This window comes from Trichogramma pretiosum, unplaced genomic scaffold, assembly GCF_000599845.2.
Source record: "Trichogramma pretiosum strain Unisexual culture from Peru unplaced genomic scaffold, Tpre_2.0 scaffold49, whole genome shotgun sequence".
In the NCBI taxonomy this organism is placed as follows: domain Eukaryota; kingdom Metazoa; phylum Arthropoda; class Insecta; order Hymenoptera; family Trichogrammatidae; genus Trichogramma; species Trichogramma pretiosum.
In genome coordinates this window covers 560,198-573,188 of record NW_019640811.1, presented here as the reverse complement: position 1 = coordinate 573,188, position 12,991 = coordinate 560,198, and the positions used below count along the sequence as shown (strand labels likewise).

The window sequence follows — 12,991 nt, the reverse complement described above, 5'->3', positions numbered from 1 at the left end:
CATTTTTTGAATGTAATCAAAATATCAAGCCAATTCAAAATGAAATATTGTTGCTCATTGAGCATAAATTATAAAAAATTATTACATTTTTTTTCAGAAACTTTTTAATGAAGCACAATAATGACACTTGACTTGTTTTTTGAAAATGTATACTATTTTGGAAAAACCCTTAATTAAACTTTCTTATAAATTTATCGAGAAATGAAATAAAACAATTCCGATCTGTTCATCCTCAAATAAAAGTTTTTTCAAACTTTTGAGCATATGGTAATTTATCAGACTTCTATGGAATACATGTTTCCACTTAATGGTAATATTATCAGTGGATAAAACAGGCAATTAGTGAGATATCTTTCTTACCGACAATTTTTTACTAGTTACTATTTCTGAATAATAAATTTTTTCCAGTAATTTTTAGTATTTCACTCAAATACTACTAGTAACTTAATATTAATCCGAAACTATTCATAGTAGATATAAAGAAGACAAAATTTTCAAAAAATCAAAACAAGATTTATCTCGATACGATATACGTGGAAGTAGATAGAAGTATTTAAAAAGTGACAAAATTGCAATCAAATTTTTTGTTGCGATAATTTTGTTGTGGAGTGTTTTTATAATTAAATATAATAATATTAAAAAAAAAAATGATTTTAATTTAATTCTAATATATACGAAGCTGGAAGGACTCATCTCCAAGTATCTCAAATTGTAATCACGGCAATTTTGATATTTATTTGACGCTAACAAAGTCTTCTTACTTAAAAATTATTAACAATTTGGAAATTTTAAGAAGAAATAGTATTTATAAAAAAATATAAAAATAATAAAAATATAAATATAAAATGATAAAATTATAAATATGAAATAATTTTGATAACACACAGTGCGTAAAAAATGGTTTTTCTAACCTTTTTACGTACGAAATTAAAAAAAATATGGTAAGCAACTAGTGTGTGAGAAGGATGACTCACCCAGGAGTCTTTTCATCCAAAATACTATTTTTGGGCGCACGTAAAAAACTACAGACATTCCAGGTAAAAGACGTTTGTTGAAAAAAATTAAAAAAGGGCAAAAAAAAGGGTTAATTAATAATTAAGTTAACATATTCAATGGTTAACAGTAAAAAAATGTATAAAAGCAAAACTGTCTTTGCAAAATTTTTAGCTTAGAGTGCTATTAATTTATATTTCCCAGCAAATTTTTACTTATCATCGATTGATAGTTTATATAAATTTAAATTCCAAGAGCTCTTCGGCGAGAATCAGCGTTTTGCACATTATTATATTTTCATTCGCCAGACCGGTTGCACGAGCAAAACAATCTTTTTTTCCATCGATTTCGAAGCGCATACACGTGTCGTGGTAAAGTATCGTGTAACGCCGCGACCAATGGCTTGTGTAATAATTCGATGCAACATGTGCCAGGGTAATTACAAATTAATATATAATGCCATCTCGGCCTTCGCTCGCTGCAGTCTATCTCGCGCGGATGCTCAACTAAAACAAGGGGGTGTGTCAGTCTATGTTATAGTTTGTCGTCGGCGTCGTTCGAGGCACGCGGCGCAACGATACAAAACACGCCTCGTTGTGTATACACATACTTGTTGGGCTGCGGCACACAATGCGATGAAAGCCCACACTGTAAGCGTTTGCAAAAAAAATGAGAAAGAAAAAGAAAACGCGCACGCGTCGAGCCGCGGAAGCAGTTGCAGCAGCGGCGCCGGCACGTGACCGACCAATCGAAATCTAATAACGCAAACAGCGGCCACAATGCACGTAATATCAAACGTATGTGTGTGTATACAGCACGCGACCGATCTTTCGTTCTCTCGAAACGGGACACCATGTGAAACATGTGTGTAAGATCTCTTTTATGCATATTATATTATGCAGCGATGTATTCGCGCGCTGCCATTTCTCATTTATTTATGCAAAGAGGAGAAAATCTGCGCGAATTTGTTTGCTCGACGTATATAGTATCCAATTTTGATGGCACGCGTGTACCGCAATCGATGCATTATAGATGCGCTTCATATTTTTTTTCTGCTTCTAGACTCGTTTTGGATCGAGGATTTTTTTACAGTTGATGTTCGGTTTGGAAAGGAAACAATAAAAAGCACATGTATTTTTTTTCGTTTAATTCCCCAAAATGTATCAGTTTTTCTTTCTTTATTTTTTTATACATTAACAAGAATCGTTTTTGTTTATACTGCTTGAAGGATTGAAAAATCGACTACATACTTTGTGTGTATTTTTGTGCGTAGATATAGTAGTTGTGAACGATTAAGAAACTGTAAACTGTTATTACTCCCAAAAATTAAACATTCGGAGAAAAAGAAGCTCGACATTTTTTTCAGGCATTGATCTCGCTCAAACAAATTCGATTGTACAAATGAAACGATCAGACAATGAGAATTGAAAGCAGGGAATCGATGCATCCATTATTTGTGTAATTATCATGTCGAGCGTTCAATCGACTCATTTCGTATACTTTTTTTTTTTTTATTGAAGGTTTGTCAATGTCGGAAGAGATGCGACATACATCAGACTAATTATTTTAACACAGCGATCGTACGTTTTCGGTATCTTCCAACAATTAAAAAAGATTTTATTAAATAAAATATTTTCCTCGAAAATTTTTCGATACATTAGTTACAAATGAAATTTCATAGTTAAGTACTTTGATAAAATTACATGAGCTATGAGTAGTATAAATGTTCTATCCTTATTATTTACATCTATTTGAAGGTAAATCATACCTAATTTATGATAATTTAAAAATTTTTATGATAATTGCAAGTTTGCGCTCTCTACGTACATAGAGATGTGTCGCGTCGTTACGCGCGTTATAATGATAAAAGAAAATTCGCAACCTATACATTATTACAATATAAACGGATGCTTGGCCATATAATATTTATAAAGTATTTGTTTTTGTACATCGCAACAATATTTACAAAAAACTAATTTACACGCAATATTATATTTGACATCTTCTAAAACTCATTCACGCACGCACCAACTACATTGAGATTATTTCTGTTGGTTACAAAGAACTGTAACTGCCGTTATAATAGGTGAAAATAACATTCGAAAATTATGTCTTTGGTTTTCAGCATAGACTTCTTGTCGAATGTTATTTTCTTTACGTTTATTTTTCGCCATCGTCGCATAAACTTCAACAGTTACATACGATATCTATACTGTATACCTTGATTTTTTTTTGTGAAAATGTTTAGTAGTTTATATAATTATTAATCATGTTCTTACTCAGCTATGTTTTCGTGACTGTTTTTTTATAATTCCTATTGAATATCAATTTTTACCGTATGAATAATGATTTTACGACAAAATGGTTTTATTTTATTAATGGACCTGCAAGGGATTGATTTGTAGAAAAATGTTTGAATTGATTCATTAAAAATAAGTGGAAAAGAAATTTGGCTGAATATTTAGCTATTGTTGTAAAAGCAAACTAACCAAATTTTTCTCAACAATCTTGAGGGCTTGCAAATGCTTCCAAGATCGATCGATATGTGATAATTTTGGCGTTTATTATTTACAAATATTGAAAAAACGATTTTTATGGTAAAATCTGTATAAATATAATCCTTTAAGTTTTTCACCGTAGACTTTTATAGCATTCATAAAGCTCATTTCACTAACATTCATTTTCTTTCTCGCAATCTCTCTCTCATTTCAATTTTCCAAATTATGTAAATGATATGTCCCTGATTTCACGTTATAGTTTTTTCTAAAAAACAAACATGAACTATCGATTGGTTTTCTTTTGTCCCTACATCGTTCATATAATCATACAAATACAAACGATTACCTATAATTATTATATACAGGTAGATATATAATATATTTCATCGAAACATTTAAAAACGCAAGCTCGTATAAGAGGTCCATCTGTGTTTCGTATATCACAGTGGTGTGTCGTCGATGGATTTACTTTAATTTATTTTAATTTTTTTCTCCAATTTAACAAATTGTTCACTCTCGTCTTTAACTCTTTTTCGTTTTGTTTTAATTCTGTCTTTATACAATTTACTCTCGTAGCTGTGACGGCTACTTGCCGCCGGCACTGCCAACGCTGCTGTTGGGCGACAGCAGCTGCTGGGGACTGCCGTTGAGGCTGCCCGAGTCGTAGCCGCTGCCACCGCTGTTGTTGTTGCAACTCGGCGGCAGCATAAATGGATGATGATGAGAAGGATGATGATGATGATGATGATGGTGATGATGACTCATGTTGAAGGGCGACGAGCCGACGACGAAGTCGCTTAGCCCTGCAACATACCCACTTGGCGTTTTTTGACCTTAACTAATTGCTCATTGAGAAATCTTTTTTTTTTCTCGCTATTTATAATATCTGATATGTACAAAAGCGAGTCGATTATAAAAACAAAAAACAATAACTACCATGCACAATGAAAAAAAAAAAACAAGTACATCGAGTGATAAGAATCAACATATACATACATGTCATCATAAACATCAAGCAGCTGTGCACGAGCAGTGAAGGCAATGCAATGCAGGCGACGGGAGAGATTTAATAACTATTGCTTTTCGTAATTTCTTTTCTTTTTTTTTTTTTTAATTTTTTTTCTTTTTTTTGCGAGATTAGATTAACGATAAGCTAATAGTTATCGATTGAATTTGTTTGTTTATTGAGCCGCCGCAGCCAGATGGTGCTGAGTTGACCAGTGCGGCGGGACCGAGGTAGTCGGCGGTCGGACTACAGGTGCGAATGCGCTGCTACCTTCGGACGTATAGAAAATCCCGTACTGTTCGTGCGCTAAAACCATAAGAACAAAAACGTAAAAATCAACGAACGCAAGAGAGAGAGAGAGACGTTGGTGAAGAGAGTGAGAAAAAATAAAAGCTGCGGTGCTGTTGCTGCATCTCCAGTGTCTTGTGCATTTCGAGTCTTGTGCGTGTGATATCATATAAGCGTGTGTGTGTGTGCGGTTAAAAGTCAGGCAGAAAATAACTAAATATCATTATATCATTGGACAAAGTGTTGAGCTGCGTGTGTGGTTGGAAGCTGTGTATAGTATTGCTGTGGTGTGACCGTGTGATAAAGCTGGTTGTCGTGGCACGGCACGCCGCCGCCGTAACTCTGATAGTAGCTCGTCGCAGCGACGGCCTGCGCCTCTATCAAGCTACTGTCAGAGTCCGATATGTAATTGTGTGCTTGTTGTTGTAGCTGTTGTTGTGGATTGTGCTGTGCCAAAAAGTGCTCGTACGACTGCACGTCTTCGTAGCAGCCCGACTGATTTAAATCTTCCGAATAATAATAATTGTAGTACTCTTCGTCTGAGGACTTACGAGACGTGTAGAGGGTCGGGCTGCCCGCGTACGGATTGCTGCCCACGGAGTAGCTGCTGGCGCTGTGGCTGTGGGGCGTGCTCGCGGCCGAGCCACCACCGCCACCGCCACCACCTCCGCAGTAGCCGTTGGAGCCTCCGTTGTTGCTGTTGTTGCTGTTGTTGTGGCCCCGGGGACTGGCGCTGCTGCTCTGGCGATGATACGCCTCGGCAGGTGGCGCACCGGCGCTCCCGTTGCTGCTGTTGCTGGTGTTGCCACCCGAGCTGCCGCCGCCGCCAGCGCTACCCGGTGCATTCTGGGCCGACTGCTGCGTGCCGTCTAAAAATAATAACCTGTCGGTTAGTTCTTGGCTGTTCAGACGATGATTCCTCGTCGTCGTCGTCGTCGCCGTTGTATTCGTTGTGGAATAATCATAATGCTGCTGTTGTTGCTGTTGCTGCTGCTGTTGCTGTTGCTGCGACGACGACGACGACGACGCGGCGTAATACAACTGGCAATCGATAAACTGACAACAAAAGTTATTGTTAAACGAACCGTCGGTCCATTTGGATGACGCGCCGTTCTCCTGCACGGTCACGGCGAGCTGGCCCGAGTACGAGTTGAAGGCCGTCGCCCCGGAGGTCGTCGAGGTCGGCGGCTGCGACTGCACCGCCGAGGAGTGGCCGACGTTCGAGCCCGGACTGCGCGGCGGTGGCACCGGACCGCGGCCGCCCACGCCGTACAGAGCCTCGGCTAGGTCAGCAGCGCGCTTCAGTATGATCTCCTTGGGCAGCTTGTCGGGGTCGCCCGGATGGCGCGGTATGGCCTTCTGGAGGCGCTCGAAGCCGTAGGCGATCGTCGGCTCTGTCAGTGCTGTAACGACAAATTCATTGATGATTAAAGCATGATTTTCGTTGTTATTGTTGTTGTATGTGCCGTCGTTCGATCTTTGCGTAAACTTACACACGTATACGAAGCGTCCCGGTGCTCCCTTGCAGAACTGCTTGCCCTTGTACGACAATATGACCTCCACGACGCCGGGTATCTGTCTGGGTGGCGTCTGAACCCTCATCGCGTGTGGCGTAATTAGCTGCGATACAAAAAAAATGAGATGAAATAAAAAATAAAAAAAATGTATGCATCGCTCGCAGCTCGCTTTAATTGGTTTCCGCGGAGCTTATCTCTCTTACCTCGCTCCAGACCAGCACGGTGCCGAAGACGACTTGAAGCCCGTCGAAGAAGTTATCGCCAATTATGACGACGGTCGAGCCGCCCGATGTCCAACCCTCGCTCGGCGACATGGCCTTTATGCAGGGCGAAGCCATTTGCAGGGGTGGATACAGCCCCGCTGCGAAAGATAGAGAGACGGATACAGAATTAGTCAGTTAGTTATACGTATAATATCACGCGAGTGCATGCGTATTCAAATTGATGATACTATTTTTTTTTTGTTGGTTTTGTTTCGTCGCTCGCGAAACAAACGAATCCCGGCAATAATTCACGCCGGGTACACAGTTTACGTTATATAAAATTAGCCATCCGAAACTCGATATAATAATAGCTCGAGCGCGCACACGTGTATATCCTCGTTCGTATGTGCGCGCACGAGCTCTTGGCGAAATTCGATGTAATATATCGCGCGCGCTCGCACCCGAGAGCACGCGAGCGTCGAGGTGAAATTATCCGAATATTCTGTTTGCGTATTATCGGAAAGCTCGAGCCCGGCATATATACACTCACAATGCCTCTCTCTCTCTCTAGTATGTGCTCAGCCACAGAGAGCCGTACATTTTATTCTCACTCGACTCGCGAGTTGGCTGCGCGAAAAGAGAGCTTTACTCTCTCTCTCTCTCTCTCTCTCTCTCGCTCCGAGTGCGGCACGGTGGTAGATGGTATAGCTATGTATATAGCAGCAGTAGTGTAGGGCTCGATCGGTGGTGTCTCCGCTTGGAATTTATAACCCAATGATATCATTTTGTATACACCACCCTCTCTCTCCATCGACGAGCAGCGAGGCGGCGGCAGTAGCAACTCCAAGGGGTTGCTTCTCTACGCGCGCCTACTATTATACGCCGCCGCGTACGGTAGAAGGTATACGTACACGTGAACGCGAGCGAGCCTGAATTCGAATGAGGGCGGAGATAGAAAGAGAGAGAGAAGGTTGAGGGGTTGCGAGAGAGAGAGAAAAGCTAAAGGTAAGAATTCGAGCATGAAAGAGTAACGAAGATGGCTGGAAATTTATACATGCGGATGCTTTTTTGCCTCTCTCTCTCTCTCTCTCTCTCTCTCTCTCTCTTTCTCTCGCTTTTCTATTTTTCCCTTTCACTCTATCGCGAGTGTATATAGGTGTGTGCGCGTACATGTACGCGTGTGCGAGGCCTCGAGTTCTCTCTGCATGCTGAAGAAAGAAAGAGAGAGAAAAAAGAATGGAGAATCGCATACGATTTGTATGGTAATATCGTGTTCTTTCTCTAGCGCACTCTTACGCCCGTGTAACCGTGTGCGAAATTACATTATTTGAGAGCTCATTCTATTTCCTCGATGTTTGATTTTTTCCCTTTTCTTTCTTTTTTTTTTTTTGTTCGCTTATCTTCATTATTTCGGTGTACAGTACGTCGGTATTATATACGGTTATATAAAAATGTCGCCGACGAGCAAGCTCGCGAGCCTCGTAGTATAATACGGCGCGCGCGCGGCCTTTTAGTTCGAAGAAAAAGTGATTAATATACGCGTAGCGAAAAAAAAGAAGGGAAGCGGCCGGTGGCAGTGGTGGTGGCAGTAGGACGAATGAACGAGCGAACAAAAAAAAAGCAAGCCGAGAAGCGACTGGAAAGGTACTCGCGGAAAAATGAACAAGTCAAATTAAACGAGAGCGAGTCGTCGTATATAGGCGAGCTTTGCGCGCGCGCGAGAACAAAAGAGGGTAGAAAAAAACACAAGCTTTAGGATAGAGCGCGGGATAAAGGGCAAGGAGGAAGAGAGAGAGAGAGAGAGAGAGGGAAAGGAAAAATCAACTGAAAACTGTGCGCGGCAGGGTAGAAGGCAAAAAGCGGGCGTCGAATAATCAGTATAGAGGCAAAGCCGAGAGTTTTTAAAACCACGGAGTGGGTGAACGAGAGAGAGAGAGAGAGAGAAAAAAAAAGCTAGGAGAGCCGTTGTGCTTTGACGCTGTGGTGCTATAGCAATGTCGGAGCTGACATTATGGTATATGATTTTCTCTCTCTCTTTCATCCTCCTAAAACTTTTCTTCGTGTATTTACGCAGCTGAATCTAATAAATCTTTTTAAAATTGCTTCATCGTGCACAAATCGTTTTATTGAGGAGGTATAAACAGAAGCCAGATGTGCTCGAATGCTAATTTTTGAATACAATATTGGCCACTTTCACTGCATTCATTTTCAACCGCGACACTACATACATGAATGACTGGCACTTTTTGGCCTATAAGATTCATTAATCTTTTTAGAATAGTATCAAGTGAAATTATCGGGAAATCCATGTTTGACAATGTTCATTTTGGATTCTTTGTGCACGACAATTTCTTTTGGAACTGTAATAGCATTTGCTCTCTCTCTCCTTTTTTCTTGTTCTTTCGGGTAAAAATTCAAGAGCCTCGCAAATTCGACCTAACGTATCTCCACTTCGAGCATCTTCAGCGTTATAATAATGGCCTTTTTCTTAGAAGTCAATATTAACCCGCGTAGAATTTTCGACTCGAGCTTCGCAGATATATAGGCGCGCACACACACACGCCCTTAGCCGAACAGTCCGAAGCCGAATCAGCGGAAAATTTTTTGCCCACTGCAGAAGGAGCCCGAAATTTTCGCAACGCCAAAGTCCGTTATTATTACTGTATACACGCAAGGCTGTGAAGCGGCCGAAATTAAGTATACGATCCTCGCCGAAGCTCGACTTGCTTTTTGCCTATATAGGCAAGTCTCTCTCTTTCGTTCTCTTATTCTCGGCAGAGCGTTACGGGTCATGATTCTAGGCGACTAGAACATAAGTCAGCACGAAAGTCGCTCCTCGTAGCTATTAAGTTCCTTGCCTCTGCTCACACACTCGCACACGTACACACGGATGGAAAAGCGCCTACCGGATTAAAGACGGGACTATAAGGTTTATGGCTGTATGTATGTGTGTGCGTTTGTATTATATGACGGCGCAAGGACGGGGATGCTAAACATATCCTCGTTTTACAATTAAATTGCTTCCATCAGCGAGGAACGAACGAGTCGCTGTTCGAGTATATCTTCTTGTAGAACCAAGAAGCAAACGCGCGCACACACATACGCGGGATAACGAGCTCGCGCGTACATGCATGTGTGTAACTGCGTCCGGAGAGAGAGAGAGAGAGAGAGAGAGAGAGAAAGCCTTTCTTTGTATAATCGAAAAAAAAGGCTCGGGTGTGCGCGCGCGCGAATTAGGAGCCATGGTTTTATATATGAGTGCGAGGGTGCGAGAATAAGCTATAGTCCGATATCCGTACGAGAGTCCGAGCTGGCTAAGGCTAAGGATCTTCGAGAACGGAGTCGTGCACACGGATGCCGAGGCATTTTCTCGTTCTCCCCCTCATTGATTTACATCTTGTCTAGCACTCTCGTAGACTCAGAAAGAGAGAGAGAGAGAGAGAGAGAAAGAAAGGAAAAAAGACGTGAAGGGTATCACGCTTTCTACTTTCTTCTTTTCTTTCCGTTGCACGAGTGTGTGTGCGCTGTTTGTGCGAAATAAGTATGTGAGCGATTCCACAATTAATGAAAGGAAGCTGGATTCAATTTCTTTTGCATTGAATGCTTGTTATGTATACTTGTTTAGGTTTTACAGATATTCATAATATAGAACATGAAAAATCCCTATAAAAACGTTGATTGTTCATATATTTATGTTCATTTAAAAGAAACTTTTTTAATAACGAAAATCATTATGAATGATGTTTTTTTGTTCATTATCATTATGATGAAGATTTTTTATTTACATTGTACATGAAAAAAAAACATAACATTTCCTTCGATGAAAATTAATTAACATTTAAGGAAAAAAATAATTATTCAATCAACAAATGGACTTTTTCATGTTTTGAACCGCGCGGTTTATCATCAAATTTTTTGATTAAATTACATACATAAAATTTTAAAAGAAGTGAAATGACGAATTCTCGTGGACAAAAAAAATATCATGCAACTTCAATTTTTACTAATATAATCGCATTTTAAATGACATTCAATCGAAATGTGTTGAGGTTTTTTTTTGTTTTGTGCCGTTTGAAAAAATCGAGTAGGAACAGTGCGGACATGTAAAACACTTTCAAATTTCAAATTAACGTCATGTATAATTAATTTTTACACATGAATGAATGCAAAAAATTCCCATAAAAATATTGTTTTTTCACGTTTATTGCTAGAAGACCGATCAACAACGTTCACAGCGAGCGCCCAATGCAAAAATAATTACTCGCTTCTAGCTAAAATCTTTGTAGGTAAATTGTGGAGTTGCTCATATAGACGTACTTTCGGAGTGATATCCAGGCATAAGGGTGAAAGAGAGAGAGAGAGAGAGAGAGAGAGAGAGAGAGAGAGAGAGAGAGGAGGCAAAGACGAGCGGAGCCGTTTGTATGCGAGAGAGCGAGGCCCCGAAACTTTGCTCGATTCTTTATATTCGCGCGCACGCGTGTGCGTCTATGCGAGACGCTCGTTTGAATCACTTCTTTTTTTTTCGGCTTCTTTCCTCGACGCTTTCCACTCCTTCTCTTAATGTACTCGCGAGTTCGATATCATATGATATATATTCTTACCATTGTATTCCGACGGATCGCTCGGATCCAGCCGCTTCGCTCGGCGGCCGTGTTTGCTGTTGTTGTGTACGAACATGTTGTCAGAGATGGCCAGCATTGGTCCATCGACCGTCACCGCAGTGTTGATGATGACCTTGGTAAAAAAAAACGAAGGTATAACAAATCGTCGTTCAATTGATTTAAATTGCAGTGCTTAAAAAATGAATGAGAAAAGGGAATATCTGCGCGTAGTACGATTTGCTTGCTATGCTTTCTTTTGTATAACCAAAGCAGCACGAGATAGGCTTTCGGAGAAAGACGTAAAGTTTAAAAACGAGTATTTTCTCTCTTGTACACTGGAAAGCGAGGGTGAACTTCTTCCCGCGTGTACAAACGACGACGACTCAGAAAAGACCTTGCGATTTTAATTCACAACTTTTAGAACTTTGCAAGGCAATTGACCAATCGTTGAAAATTGCCCTCTGAATAATTTAACATTTTTCAGCTCCGATTTGACTTTTTTTTCAACTCGATCGAAGCGATAGGGACAGCTTTTGTCGTCGTACCGAAAAAAGAATAAAATAAAACAAACCCCTGGTAAGAGTGCAGAAGTCGAATAGCGCTCGAACGAAATAAAATACATCGACTCGCTTCGCCGCCATACTTATCTTGTTTTTTGTCCTCTTTTTTTGTTTTCTCGAGTTTTATCTCCAGCACGCATTATATTAGCGAGCCGTGAGCGCGCGCGCGCGATACTTTTCCGCGTGTAATAAGGGGTGAAAATATCCGGGTGTACAGTATGTATATCGCGGTGGTGGGCGCCCGAGTGGTTTTTTGGCAATTGACTTTTTAATTTGCTCGGTGCTTGCCTCCACCTCGTCGTTCGCTCGCTCGTTGCGTTGCAAAGACACAAAGTGCCACGAGTCTGTACAGAGAGAGAGATATCTCTCCGCGTAGTAATTACATGATTATAAATAAGGGTGCAGCAGTCCTCGACGCGCGGCGCTAATCGTGGCGATAGAACGACATTCTTAGAGATTACAATAAGATATGTTTTTTTGTTCTTCTTCGTGCTATATTGCTTACCTGAAATCTTCGCATGTCCCTGGGGTTTCCGGCGTTCTTCAAGCAGTTTTGATTGCACTTGAGGAAGAATTTTAGGAAAAACCTGTGAACAAAAAGAAAGGGTGCAGATAAGTATTTACAGTCACGGAATTGAATTGATCGTAAGCCCGAAGATGGAATTGTATATCGACAAAGTTTGAGGGAATCGTGAAAGATGGGCGCTCGTCTAATCATTTGCCGACGAGAGCAAGTATACATTTTTATCGCTCAATAGGTAATATATGAGGTAATGGTGACGCCTTAAAATGAATCCGTCGATGTATGAGTGTCTCGGAAAAGAAGTGAAAGTATATAATTTCTGTTATGAACTCATGATATAATATATAAATCATCCAAAAAATGACAAGTTAATAAGAGTACACAATGACACTAAGATAAGATCACAGTTCGTAGAATTTGTTCCAATTGAAGAGTCCGGATCAAACATTTACACTTCATTATATATTATTATTAAAATAAAGTAAAATAAAAATTAATGCTGTTAAAAGTTAAAAAAATAGTGAACAATTTGAGAAAATAATTTTATTTAATGTAAATTATTTAAATTAAAAACAAAGAGTTACCGAGTTTTAAACAATATAATTACTTGAAAAAAATATCTCTGAAAATTGAAGACAATTTTCAATCAATAATTTTTTGAAGTAATTATATTGTTTAAAAATTAATGGGCTTTTTAAAGAGATGCCGTAAGTATTATAAAACGATATGGTTTTTCATAAATTTTTTTAAATGTAAAAGTTTACGATTTTCATGTTTTTTTGCAACATGAAATATTAAATTA

The 12,991-nt window shown here is 39.8% G+C and overlaps 1 protein-coding gene across 6 annotated transcripts in view; it reads right to left on the bottom strand.

The window, feature by feature from the left end:
- Positions 1 to 4,012: 4,012 nt before the first annotated feature.
- LOC106655880 (transcription factor collier) overlaps positions 4,013 to 12,991 on the bottom strand; it is a 93,719-nt gene continuing 84,740 nt past the window's right edge. The window contains exons 7-14 of one of the 6 annotated variants that reach the window (XR_002763569.1): positions 12,172 to 12,253; positions 11,107 to 11,239; positions 6,506 to 6,663; positions 6,279 to 6,405; positions 5,847 to 6,188; positions 5,337 to 5,654; positions 4,488 to 4,803; positions 4,013 to 4,308 (exon numbers count right to left, since the gene is read on the bottom strand). Coding sequence is in view for 5 of the 6 variants with exons in the window: in XM_023461136.1 (XP_023316904.1) it covers positions 5,014 to 5,654; positions 5,847 to 6,188; positions 6,279 to 6,405; positions 6,506 to 6,663; positions 11,107 to 11,239; positions 12,172 to 12,253 (1,483 nt within the window). In the remaining variant the exon portion in view is untranslated. Of the gene's footprint in view, positions 4,309 to 4,487; positions 5,669 to 5,846; positions 6,189 to 6,278; positions 6,406 to 6,505; positions 6,664 to 11,106; positions 11,240 to 12,171; positions 12,254 to 12,991 lie in introns of those variants that run through there. The other 5 variants (XM_014376469.2, XM_023461142.1, XM_023461136.1 and 2 more) reach the window with 5 other exon arrangements.